At 38.1% G+C, this 13,444-nt stretch overlaps 2 protein-coding genes across 4 annotated transcripts in view; both read left to right on the forward strand.

Annotated features, from left to right (window-relative positions):
- The window catches only part of rbfox1 (RNA binding fox-1 homolog 1), a 365,339-nt gene that overhangs the window by 96,996 nt on the left and 254,899 nt on the right, over positions 1 to 13,444 (forward strand). The window lies entirely within an intron of this gene.
- Positions 2,104 to 7,692, forward strand: LOC127355816 (uncharacterized). The gene is made up of 5 exons (XM_051387051.1): positions 2,104 to 3,001; positions 3,160 to 3,312; positions 4,464 to 4,553; positions 4,910 to 5,109; positions 7,422 to 7,692. Exons 1-5 carry the CDS (start codon positions 2,831 to 2,833, stop codon positions 7,423 to 7,425), a joined length of 618 nt encoding a protein of 205 aa, XP_051243011.1. The 5' UTR covers positions 2,104 to 2,830; the 3' UTR covers positions 7,426 to 7,692.

The following is a 13,444-nucleotide window of genomic DNA, read 5'->3' on the forward strand; positions in this document are numbered from 1 at the left end:
ATACACCCAGAGTCAGGTGACATAGTGCCTGTTAGCATTGCTTGAATTGACTGTGATGCTAATGCTTTAGCAACTAGCCTACTTGAGGAACAGTTTGGATGTATACACCCAGAGTCAGGTGACATGGTGACAGTCTTCCTGTCCTGGCCCCACCTGGACTGAACATTGACAGGCAGACCTATCTTTATGAAAAAATCAGGCCTTTCTATGCTGACGAGGCAAGAGACATCACATGCCCAGCGCCAAGGGTCACAGCACAGAAGAGTCCACAGAAGAGTATGCAGAAGGGGATGCAGATGTGATATCACCAAATAATTGGACTCTCCTTCACACCCTCTCCACAATGTGCTGATCAGCCACAGGAGCTCATTCAGCAACAGACTGATGCATCTACACTACACTTCTAGATTTCAGTTTCAATTTAATTTCACTTATAGAGCACCATAACAATACACGTCTCATGGCGCTTTACATAGTGTTAAGCAGATGTGGTTGTAGATGTGTAGATGTGGTTTATACCTTGGATTATGGCACAAGGGATTGTAACATCTTATCCTGTGTGTTAATGAATGATATTCAGGGTTTTTTTTGTAATAAAAGCATTTCCATTTCAATAAAGTACCTTCTAATTCTGATCAGTCCACTAAAGTACTTAAGGAAAATAACACTACATCAACATTAACAACATGATAACTGCTTTTGATAACCATTGTTGGCTAAAAGATACCAGATGCAGGGGGTGGGGCTTATCTTAATGAGATGCAAATGAGCACCATTGTGTTGACTTGGGAGGGGGTAAGAATTTCCTGAGGTGAGAATTGCAAATGTTCTAGGGCTGTTTTCTCCCTAAAGGGTTTTGAGATGTCCATACATTCAAATGGCCACAACTTCTTCAAATATGATCAGATTTCCATGTGTTCGACATCATTGGAAAGCTTAGATCTGAGCAGTGTATCTCTGGCCACATCTGCATACATACGTGGAACAAGATATACCAAGGGAATGTTTGTGTCAGTTGGAAGCACAAGTGGACTTCCTGACTTTTGTAAGATTGTCCATGTGTTGCTTGTATGCAACAAGCTATTCTTTCTTCTGGAATCTTTCTCAGCCTGGTATTTGGAGCACCTCAGGTGTTACGAAGTCTGCAAGAAAGACCCTGCTCAACTGATGGTAGCTGTACCTGAAGAGCTGAACCACTACATTCCACTGTCAGCATACACTGTGCGAGGTCAACTAGTGGTTTCACCGAAGGCATTCCTTGTACATTAAGGTAATGTTTTGTAGCTATTTCCCCCCCTCTTGAGTTAAAATGAAAGCAAGAAAATGCTTGAGGTGGCTGCATTGATTTAATGTCATTTTTCTTTTTTTACAGTTGGACCATCAGCTTGCAGCTGCTGTCTACTCTTCAATTGTTAAAGAGGTAAAGGTAAGTCATAAGCGTTTGTTATAGTTAATTAATAAGTGATATTAATAAAATTACATCTGTAGATTACACTTGGGACACACTGCCTACCTGAGAAGCAAATGTGCATCACAGCTCTTTTCATTTTAGTGCACATATTAACAAGTAAGTGCCACACAGCCTACTTGAGCAGCATGGCTCTTGTGTGTCTTGCTGCAGCAACCCGTCATCACACTGCATCCTCAGGTTTCTCATTGGAAATATAATAATAATTTATTTTACGATGGCCATTTGCAAGTCTGATCTGTTTTCATGTAACACCCCCCCCCCCCATGACACTTTTCATAAAGCTAGGCTACTCTGCTACTAAATTTACTGTTGGCTACTGCAGCAACAGTTCCAAATTCTGCTGCTGCAAATACAGTGCACACACATTAACTGACCTGTCATGTAACTGACCTGTCATGTAAATGAAAAAGGCTGCACATGCTACCTTTTAGATGTACCTTTATTGATTCCCCTTGGGAGAAATTTGAAATATTATGAATCCTTGTGTTAAAATGACCACACTCAATCTGGTTGTGAAATGATATGTTACATTTGATTCTTCCTTCTGTTTTTTTTTTTTGTTGTTTTATTTCATTTTGAGACAGTTTCATCATGCTACGCGCATCATCTGAGCGAAGATGACATTAGAAGGGTTACCATAGACAACTTGCCGGAGAATGTTGATGACTTCTACTCACTTGTAAAGACCAAACTTGGACTGCAAGGGGTTCTCGTGATTCAGTATCAAGACCCCGACTTTGATAATGACCTGTTCAATTTAAGTTACATGTCAGACCTTCCTAAAGATAAAGCTACTTTGAAAGTGCACACCAAGGTATATGAAACATACCACACAGACTCTACTCTAGACACAGCAAGCCTGTCTTCATTTTCCCTTGAGGAGGGCCCCAGTGGTACCCAAACTCGTCAGTTGCCTCAACCATTTATCATTCCTGCCTTTTTCTTTTGATGTTGAGTTAAAACTGAGGCCAAGGAAATGAAGCCTACCATAGAGATGGCACCCTACTTGATGTATCGAAGAACATGAAGTCTGATATCTTAGACAAGTTAGCAGAAGCCATATATCCTCACAATCCCTATCCAGCACGTGAAGATTGTGATCATGTGGCTCAAGCTCTCATCAACAAACATCCTTGTCTGAAGGAACCAGGATGTGCCAATGGGTGGTAATGCTGGAAGTTCAGTTTAAAGTTCAAAATGGGCAACTTCCGCTAGAAGCTGCGAGTGGCTGGATGCTCCGAGGTCAGAGTCAATGCTCGTACCCCTGGACCAAGTCCAAAAAGACTAAAGAGGGCCAAAAAATCAGAGGTGAACTTTCTGCCAGATTTTCCAGAAGGGAAAGCCCACAGTGACCTTGAAATGGAGAGATCTGCCATGGTCATGGAGATGAAGAAAAGAAAGGTTGATTGGAAGAAAATAGGTGAAATGATGTGTAACACATTCCCCTTACGGAGAAAAGAAGTTGTTGAAGATGAACCCCTTGTGGCACAAGTCAAGGAAAGGTGGCCAGCCTTGTTCAGGGATCAGCAGGTAAAGTGTGTGTTTTGAGTTGTTTTCTCAAATTAGATTTTGCTCTTAAAGTGATAGTTTTGATTATGGAATCTGAGCTATCTCTTTAAACCTAAACTCATTCAAAGTCTCCAGTTAAAGCACTAATTAAAAGCATATTATTTTGTCCACATGCACAGATTGAAGCAGAATTTGTATGCCTTACATCTGTTGACCTGAAGAGCTCCTTCTTCACTGGGCTGGACCAGTATCTGGCAAGGTTCCTTGAGCTGTACAAAGCCAAGAGTGGCATAGTGGGGTTGACCAGGCTGATGAGATGTCTTGATGATGACGTAAGTGCTAAAATGTTGGCTGTTTTATCCTTAGATCTCAACCCCAAATATTCTAAAATATAGGGTACTGTGTTACAATCACCGACATGAATTAAGATTGAAAGCTTGTCTCCACTTCCTCTTGTTGTACAAAAACAAAGCCTGAATATCCCAAATACAAGTGCTACATCTTGTGCTGGTGTCGTCATTAGAAGCGAGAGTGACGTCATTAGAAGCTAGAGTCTGTGCAATGGAGATCAAGGTTGGAGCCGCAGTATTGAGCTCCCATGCATACAGCTTGCCAACTCAACCACGAGCACAGCTCAGCTGTCAATCATGATGTAAAAACCTGCTTGTAATAGCATCAAATAACTAATTGAAACTAAACTGATGAGAAAAAACTACGCTTGTATACAAATCAGTGTGTTAAGAACCACCTAAAATGATAGAAACTGTCCTTGGGAAAAAATTGGTGGATGTATACTTTGACTTCTTTGTTTGGCCCATGTCCTATCTATTAATGTGGAGTGGGCCCAGGTTATGACAGCTCAGCTACACCGAAAGTACCCCGAAGCGCTGAACAATTGGCACCCATTTTAAGAAATTGGACTAACCATACTGGGTACACTGCAGCGCTCTGTGGGCAGCTCATGTTCTGCAGCTATAGTTGAGCAATTGACCAGTGTGGAGAAATGCATGTTGTTGTGAACACCTAAACTCCAAACTCTTGTCATGATTTGTGATTGGACAATCACTACAGTATTTTATGTCTGTGAAGGTACTCAGTCATCCAGGTCATGGTAATCCTTGAAAGCTTAGTCGTATTTTCTTGAAGTTTTACCTCTCATCCAAGAGGCTTTGTCAGTTCTGAAATGTCTTCAAGAAAATAAGCAAGTCCAGTTGCCTACCACTAAGCTTTCAAGGATTACAGTATTTTATCATTTCTAGAATTTGTTGTCGAATGGATACCATTTGCTGTTTGCAGGTTCTAATTCACGTGACCAAATGGTAATATTTAGCATATTAAAAAACTGGCCTAGCTCTGGTTCTTGATATTCCTTTGATTACATTTTGATGGAATGCTGAAACACAGTTAAGTAATATTTTAACTGTCTACAGGCTGATGATGCTCAATAAACAACTTGTATTTATGTTTTTTTCTTTTTAATCAGAGCTGCACAGAGAGGAAGAGGACAGTTCTTCTGCTGGGCCTTCCTCACTTTCTTAAGGAGGATTCCTCATGTTTTTTTAAGACTGTCGAGGTAAGCATAGTTTAATGTCTTATTACAGTGGTCAAGAATAAGTAAGTTAATTTAAAATGGTCTGTAGGTCCTGCAAAGTGATGCCTGCTCAAACATACCTAATATGCATGTGCTGTCTGTAGATGTTAGACACAAATATGCACTCCATTCCTTAACAAAAAGCTACTTTGAAAAGCTCCGTCCATCTTTGATAAAATGCATCCAAATTTGACACCATGTTTGACCTATCAGCTGGTTTAAACAGCAAATGGAACTCACTTTGTTCTGTGGCCCTTGTAGATGCCATCATATAAACATTACTGCAAGAACAAGTAAAGATGGTAAGATATTTTTGCTTTCTTTGATATCTTGTGTAGGCCACAGATGATGAAAACACATTCACTCGGGGGATGAAAGTTGGTGTTGTGATGGTGAAAGATGGAGAAGACATCATTGACACGTCAGTGGTCCTTGAAGAAAGAGTGATTCTGCCTGATCTGAAGGACATCCCGCATGCCATTGCCTTGCTGATGGGTCTTCTTTTTGCACTCAACATAGACTATCCGAAGGAACTAAGGTACACATTTGAAGTCATTCAGAAGGTCCTGATGAACATCGGTGGAGGACAGTTTTCCTCACTTGTGCATGGTTTAAGAAACAAACTCCTGCGGAAAACCTTTTAAGGTTGTGTTCAGATGTCTCATCTTGTGCTGGAGTGTTTAAAACTTCACATATTGAAGTTCAAATTCTAAAGTTTGCTGTTGAAGTTTATGCTCTCAAGTTCAAGTTTTGCACAATTTATGCAAATGCTCATTTTTGTATTTTGTACATTACTAAATAAGCACTTGTGGACATATGGAAGCCCATTTCTGAGAGTGAAAGAAAAAAGTTTGATCGAAAGAGATCAAAATTATGATTTAAAAAAAACTAATCAAAATTATAAGATAGAAATTCAGTTGTGGGATAAAGTCTAAATTAGGAGATGGAAAAATCAAAATTATGAGATAAAAAGTCAAAAATTAGATTTAAAAAAAGTTAAATGAGATAAAAAGTTGAGGTTATGACATAATTTCAAATGTCTATTATAATGACCTTTTTTTTAAAAGAAGCTCATAATGTCTTACTATGGGGATATTTGTTTCTTATACTTCAAGAAATTAGCTTTGATACAGACTAACTGCAGACTGTTTGTATGTAAAGTCTTTGGTCCATCTTTTGACCTCAACAATAGCCATAGCACTTGTTAAATTCCTCTGCAAAGGAACAGAGATCATACAGTGTACTGTATTCATTATCATTAAGAGAATTTGTTTTTGATTTCAAAGTGCTGTCTTTGTATTTCAAGGAGTTTGAAGTCTTGACTGACAAAATATGTCAATAAATGCATTACTGGTTGCATTTTAAGTGGTGGTGCCATATTTCCCTTTGAAACAAACTTGTTAAAGCCATTGATTAAGGTAACTTTGATAGTGATTTTGTTAAATCAGTTTTTTTATTTAAATTATTTTGATTAGATTTTGCTGAGCATGATTTTGAATGATTTGGTCAAATAGCCAATCTGAAATAGGATTTTAAGTCTGAACAACTGGGAATGGAGTGAAATAATGCGCAAATTTAAATCAGACAGGTATTACAAGAGGCCACATTACTTATGTTGAAAAAAAGAAATCTTGGATAAGTTCAATAAATTATTTAATTTTCATTCATATGAACACACTTTTAGTTAAAGTAATACATTAGCAAATTCAAACAACTATCCAAAGCAGTTAAATCAGTTAACTAATCCAAGTCAACCAAACTAATGCAGAGGGCTGAAAGACTGTTCCTGAAAGAGGGATTGTACCAACTGTCTGTGGAGAGACAGCAGAGGAAGAAACTGGAAGTATTTATAAGAATTTATGCTTTGTTTGTCATTGTTCATGTAATGCTAGCACATGCTAACCGTTGTTAGCTACAGGAGCCTCAGTGACACAGTCTGTGTCCTGCTGTATGTAGATTTACCGGAGGTAAAGATAGAGCTACCGTGAGAGGGAGATAGTCAAACTGTGATCTAGCCTCTTTAGCAGCTAACAAAATACAGAGAGTGAGTTATGGTGATTATTGTTCATGATGCTTCTTGTGTAACTTTCTACTTACGCGCTAACGTTACCTCAGCTAGCGTTATCTTTGTTGTTCTGCTGCTTCGTTCAGGTGTGTGTGTGTTACGGTGTGTGTGTGTGTGTGTGTGTGTGTGTGTGTGTTACGGTGTGTAAATTAACTTGATCTACGTGCACTGGAGTAAACAATAGAGCTACAGTGAGAGAAGACTTTGATTAGCACCCAGCAGCTGGGGTTGCTCACTAGGCTTTATGTGGAGTCAAACCGACGAATAAAAGTTTTCTGATCCATATTTATAGTGTTACTGAAGTACTGCTATTACTGACGATATAAGTGTAGGTCCAGTGTAACATCCTATACTCATATAATCTCCTATTGTATTATAAACACTGAGGCTCACTGCTGAAATGTCTGTTATTGCACCGGGAACTTGTTCCAACATCAGTTACACTCAGTAAATGTCCTGTGTGTGTGTGTGTGTGTGTGTATCTGCTGCCATTAGATAGACATTGTGTTGGTAACCTCAGACTGTTTCAACAACACATCACTACAGTTAGCTGCAACAAGGAACCACCAGAGACACTGCTTTATTATTTTATTTTATAACTTAGGACTACTGTGAGCCACAATGAGCTGTTGTACTGTATTATATTATACTGTATATTATATTATACTGTATATTATATTATACTGTATATTATATTATACTGTATATTATATTATACTGTATTATATTATACTGTATATTATATGCTGTCTTACAAGTAACACTGAATCTGCCATGTTTTACAGGTGACCTGATGAAGCTCAGGTGTTCCTGGACCCATCAGAGGACAGAGACAGCTGAGCATCAGGACAGTCTGGGTATCCAAAGGAAGACTGATGAAGATGAACACTGACTGCAGAGCTCCATTACCAGCTCACACTTCAGTATACTAGAAACCATAAACCTTGATGGAGGACACGGTCTGCAGAGTTTACATAAAAGTTATAGCTTTGTTACTTACAACATGTGTAACTGGAATATGAATGAAACATAAATAAAGTGTTTTACTTTTAAGAAGAGTTTTGGTCATTTTTAAATTTAGTAATATAGTTTAATAGTTTTATATAAATAACATGTTATTTCACAGAGGTTTTATGAAGATTTCCTGCATGTAGAAGAGTTGAAAAGTATCTATCAGTATGAAAATGTGAAATTTAAACCTGTATTAATGACTGTAAGCAACACAATACATTACTGTCTCACATTCAAACTTTATTATGTTGGAAGATAAATTAAATCATAATATATAAAATAAAACGTAAAACTTAATTGCAGCTTTTACACATATCTGAAGGTTAACTTTGGTAATAATACTTTCAAGTTAAACTATCAGACTATGAAATATGGATACAATACAGTTTACTGTTGGTTACTTAGCAGTTTTTAAACTACATAAATAAGTTACTTTATTAGATGAGTAATTCTTTCAGTTATGTTGACATGTTGTACAGGATAAAGTATTGCAGGTAGCCTCATTATGGTAAGTTTCCATGGTCTCAGTAAACTAATGTGTATAAAAAATATATCAGATGGGAGGTTACAGTAATCATCATACTATTACTCTGATTACTTTGGTACATTTACTGGCTGTTTCTTCACTAGAAACAACTGCTTGACTAATGTTGTTAATATTATGTAATATATAATATGTTTAACTTCACTGGGCTGTGTAGACTGTAGGTCACTGCTCACTGCTGTACCTGTAATGACAAGCATTAAACACTGTTGGTTTTCATAGTTAAGGTATAAATACTAACATTATGTGATAGAGGTTAATATATATATATAATTAATTAATATAGCAGTATTTACCTGAGGAAAACGTCACAGAAAGCTGTAATCCTGATTGTTGTTGATGTTCATTTCTCCGTGATTTCAGGTCAGACTCCCGCTCTAACATGTCCGCTGGTGAAGTTTTTGGTTTAGAAGCAGTTATTGAATTAATATTGGCCGTAGAAATGCAGATAAACTCAGTAGCAGTGAGGAGCTAACTGCCGAAGGAGGTGGCAGTGGGAGGGGCCGGAGCGTCATCCGCGTCATAATGCCGACCAATCAGAGCAGACTGGGCTTTTGGGAGGGGGGGCTTAAAGAGACAGGAGCTAAAACCGATTGATTCAGACAGAGGCTGAAAAGAGGTGCTCAGCTATAGGCAGTATGAGAAAAATAATGTGTTTTTGAACATTAAAACATCTAAACCTATTAGAGCCACAAAATACAATTATGAACCTGAAAAGGGGAATAATATGACTCCCTTAAGCATGTTTTTCTACAGGTCCAGGAAATGGTCAAAACAAAAAGGAGCTCTGTGCATCTGCACTCGATTGCTCTTACTGAACACCTTGACCCGTCTGTGACATTAAAAGTGTAATCTTGTGGTTTGAAATTGAATTGAGATTACGAAATTTTAATTTAGAGAACTGCAATTGAATTGAGAGAACTGAATTTGAATTTAGAGAACTGAAATTGAATTTAGAGAACTGAATTTGAATTTACAGAACTGAAATTGAATCTAGAGAACTGAATTTGAAAGTACATAAAAAGTTGAATTTTTAGTGAGGCTCAAATTTAGTTTCAAACTAATAAATTCAAATTCAAATTATGCTATTCAGATTCAGTTCAAAAATGCAAATAAAAGGTTTGGATAGAATTAATTTCACTAAATTGTAATTAGTTACTTTCACCCCTGGAAATAAGATAACTACTTTATGTATAAAAGTACTATGAAATTTTTCTCAACCTCCTAAGTTGGTTTGAACAATCCACTGAGCGTTATCAGATCTCAAAAAAAGATTTGGATTGCAAAGATTTGGTTGCATCTAGCTGTGAAGTTGCTGATTGCCACACCCTCACCGCACCCTCCCATTCCAAGTGTGTAGGAAACAATAACATGTCTGCTAAACTCACAAAAAAATCCTAAGGGTCCTATCTAGAACCAGTGTTTGTTTTGTCCATTCTGGGCTACTGTAGAAACATGGCAGTTCTTACTGGCATACTCCGTAGAAGAGGATTTCTCCAAATTGGTACAGTAAAAATGCTTGATATTAAGTATGTTTGTAGTCTCATATGTGTAAAAGTCAAATATAACATCAGTAGCCAGGAAACACTGAGCAATATGTTTTTACAGTACCTCAAATATGGTCAAATATGCAATCTCTGGAGGCATAAATATGAGGCTTTTATTTTGGCATTTCTCCACACTGGTGCAGTAAAGATACTTGATATAAAGTGTTTTTTTATTCATCAGGGGCACAACACTTTAATGTAACATATTTTAATTATAGCTTATGGCTCTAAATACCTTTATTTTGAAAACCGGAAGTAAATACGCTGTTTCTCCGCATTTACCATAATGCTGAGAATACTTGTACACTCTAAATTTAAGTGCGGCTGATTTGACCACGGAGATCGGACTCACGGCTGGATTGACCGCAGTCTACTAGCCTACTGTTTCTTCTCCACAGCACCGTCCTGTAAATGACAACATCCGGTCTCAGAATATGAAAAAACAGGCCTTTTTTCAGTTTCTGTTTTCTAGTGATTTTATTTTTTGTTTTATGAAATAGAAAATGAAAATCGAATAATTTTTTTAATTTCTCTCATCCCCTTTTGACCATGAAAAAGAAAAACGCCTTGTATTTCAATTTTAATTTTTGTATTTTAAAACGAAAATCAAATAACCACTCGTTTTCTGTTTTTTAATACCCGTTTCTGAAAGGAAAATCCAATGACCAAAACATACACGGACCCTCTCAGCACCCCTACTTCTAGCTATCTTTATGGGAGAGGGAGTGGTGTGAATGGGAGCCAATAATGACAATCAAACTTTAGCCTCCCTCATTGTCCATGAATGTGATTCATGTGTTTGTGTATCCGGATATCAGACACTTCAAATAACAAAGCATAAACCAGGTCTAATGCTTCTTGGTTGCATTTACACTTGGCTTATTAGATATCAGGTATCAAGAGACGCATTGAGTGTAAATGTAATATGTTATCACTTCTCAGCATAAAACTCTCATATAGTATACACACAGAAGTGGAAGCTATAATGTTTACACAAAGGTTGCCTGCTTTTCTGAGGGGTAGGGGTCACATGAGTGACAGCCTACCAACTCAGCAGCATTGTGTGCATCTTCCTGCTCTGAAGTGTGCCATTTAAGGCACATAAAACTGCAGCATGCAGCTTTCATTTTCTCTGGAAGAGAAATGAAGCTCAAAGCCAACATTACATAAGGTGTTAATATTAATGTTGCTATTGTGAGGAGTGCGTGTGGGTGGGATTGATAATGCAGCTCCTGTCACTGGTGTAAAGGAAGCCAAACACACATGCACACACACACACACACACACACACACACACACACACACACACACACCACTATCTATTCCAGAGCTGATGTTAATCAGTAAATAGTAGGTCATTTTCCCAGAGAAAAAAAGCTTTTAATGCTTACACCTCACAATGCATATACAAACACATTCACTTGCTCTTAACACAGGGTTGTGTTAAAAACATGCACAAGCCTCCACACACACACACACACACACACACACACACACACACACACACACACACACACACACACACATTAGGTCTCTGTGGTGGTGTTAAACTGCAGAGAATAGGCCTGGAGGTGCAGCTGATCACAGTGGTCCTGATAAGGCCTATATCAACTGCCTGTGTCTTGCCTCCCTCCCTTTGTGGAGGAGGAGGAGGACAAGGGAGGGAGGGGTGGGGGCCAAGGGGGTGGGGTGTCACGCCCAGCAGCACTTTGGCAGATGAAGCTTCTGACTTTCTCTCTGTAGCTAATCAATTAGCAACCTCCTCCTCCCATCCTGCCTGCTGTCTTCCTCCTCCCTTTCTTCCTCTCTTTGCCTCTTTTTGTATTTCATTCCGAGTGTTTAATCAAACATGATCATTATTACGGTATGATGTTTCGGATGACAATGCAGTCTGGCAGTGAAAGATAAGCTCTTCTCATCTGTAAATTAATCCAAGCTGTGGTTAAACATGTTTTACTGTTATAGTCAGCCTCTCACGTAGTTTGTCAAATATTGACCCATTTTTACTGCAGCTGTGCTTTTACAGTACACTTTAGTCAGCCCTGTCTCCTAGAAATTACTTTTAAACACAAGTCATTTGTAACAGCAAATATGTTTTGGGGGAAACGCAATACGGATTGAATTATGTTTACTATTAACATAATGAGTTGTTGTTAATTAATTTAACTGGCAGTATGCAAAAATGTTGATACAGAATGTATCATATTTCATTCGTATAGTATTTCATTTGTTTTCTGCTAAAATAGGTGATCTTGCAATACTATCCACTCATAGTGACTACAGCAATATTCAAATGTCAGCAATGACTTGAGACATACAATTTTCTAACATTCAACCAAAATCACGATCTTAAATGTTATATATGAGATTTAAAACATTAATAACAAACAACAATTTTCTATCTAAAGATATAGTGGAGTACTCCCTCTGCCTGTGTTGCTATCGCAGCCTTTCTGTCGTTTGTTTACATAGCCAGCCTGCTGCGTGTGCAGCTGAGTAGAGCGACTGAAACCCCTGTTTTTTATCATCCGCGTCAGTGAATTAAGAATTTATTCCCACCAAACCAGAGTTGGTGATTGATGGAACAGCTTTAATTATCATTTCATGGTTATTTTCTGAGTGAATAAAGGGTTTATTCAGCTTCAAGAAACGTGCGTGTTGCCTAAATTTAACCAAAATCCCAGTCTTTCCCTAACCTTAACCAAAGTGCTTTTGTTGCAGGAGACAGGGCGCAAACCCGGAGCTATGGCGTGACAGTCCTGAACTTTGTACAGCCGTTAAATATATTGTTTTAAAAAAACATTGTCTCTGAACATAAGCCAGGAGGCAATTAGATTGTCACCACAATGCAATTATGAAAACAATTTAGTTTTATACAAACGTAGATTAAGGGAGACAGGATTGCATTAATGTATAGGGACTTAAAGAATGTCATTAGATCCCATTTTTGATATTTATGGTTGGTATGTTTTCTGTGATATCTTCTCTAAATAGTGTGATATAATACGAAAAGGTGATAAATTGTATTGTATGGGTTTGTGTGCATGTGTGAGCGTATTGTGGATTCACAACTGCCTAAATGTGCAGGTATGTGCAAGGAGGAGGATTTACCTTATAGTAGTTTTCAGTATTAGTGGCGGAGTCTACCATTCTTGCACTGGATTCAGGTTGTCTTCACATGCACGAGGAATTCAAGTTACTGTAATTTAATTTTATTCTATTAAAGCATTGCTAAAGTTGTAGCTGCTGCTTAACATCAAGATAATGTACTGTGGGCTGGCTTTAATTGTGAGGCAGCCACAGGAAATGCTACATATTTGTCATAAAGGTTACCCCTGATGTGTCAACAAAGTAAGACATGGTCATGTTTGGCTCAATGAGATGAGTTTTAAAGGAACAGATTGACATTTTGGGAAATGCACACCCACTTTCTTTCTGAGAATGAGATGGGAAGATCAATATCAATCTCTGTGGCGGTGTGCGGTGAGCCAGGGTCGCTGTTTCCCCCCTGCTTCCAGACTAGGCTAATTGCCTTAACACACAGACTTGAGATCAATCTTCTCATCTCACCCTCAGCTAGAGTATTTCCCAACATGTTGAACTAATCCTTTAAGTTTCACACACTCTAACAGACAAATGCAGTTTTTAGGCCAGGATTCAGATGAGCTGCTGCCAATGTTGTGTGGAAGGAAGAGGTAAGCAGAGG

The sequence above is a fragment of the Dicentrarchus labrax genome, unplaced genomic scaffold (assembly GCF_905237075.1).
Source record: "Dicentrarchus labrax unplaced genomic scaffold, dlabrax2021, whole genome shotgun sequence".
In the NCBI taxonomy this organism is placed as follows: Eukaryota; Metazoa; Chordata; class Actinopteri; family Moronidae; genus Dicentrarchus; species Dicentrarchus labrax.

Excerpts from the sequence above, each read along its gene's own strand:
- LOC127355816 (XM_051387051.1), top strand. The coding sequence starts at position 2,831 with ATGGAGAGATCTGCCATGGTCATGGAGATGAAGAAAAGAAAGGTTGAT. Across the intron at positions 3,002-3,159 it reads CCTTGTTCAGGGATCAGCAG|ATTGAAGCAGAATTTGTATG; the intron begins GTAAAGTGTGTG and ends CCACATGCACAG. Across the intron at positions 3,313-4,463 it reads TGAGATGTCTTGATGATGAC|AGCTGCACAGAGAGGAAGAG; the intron begins GTAAGTGCTAAA and ends CTTTTTAATCAG.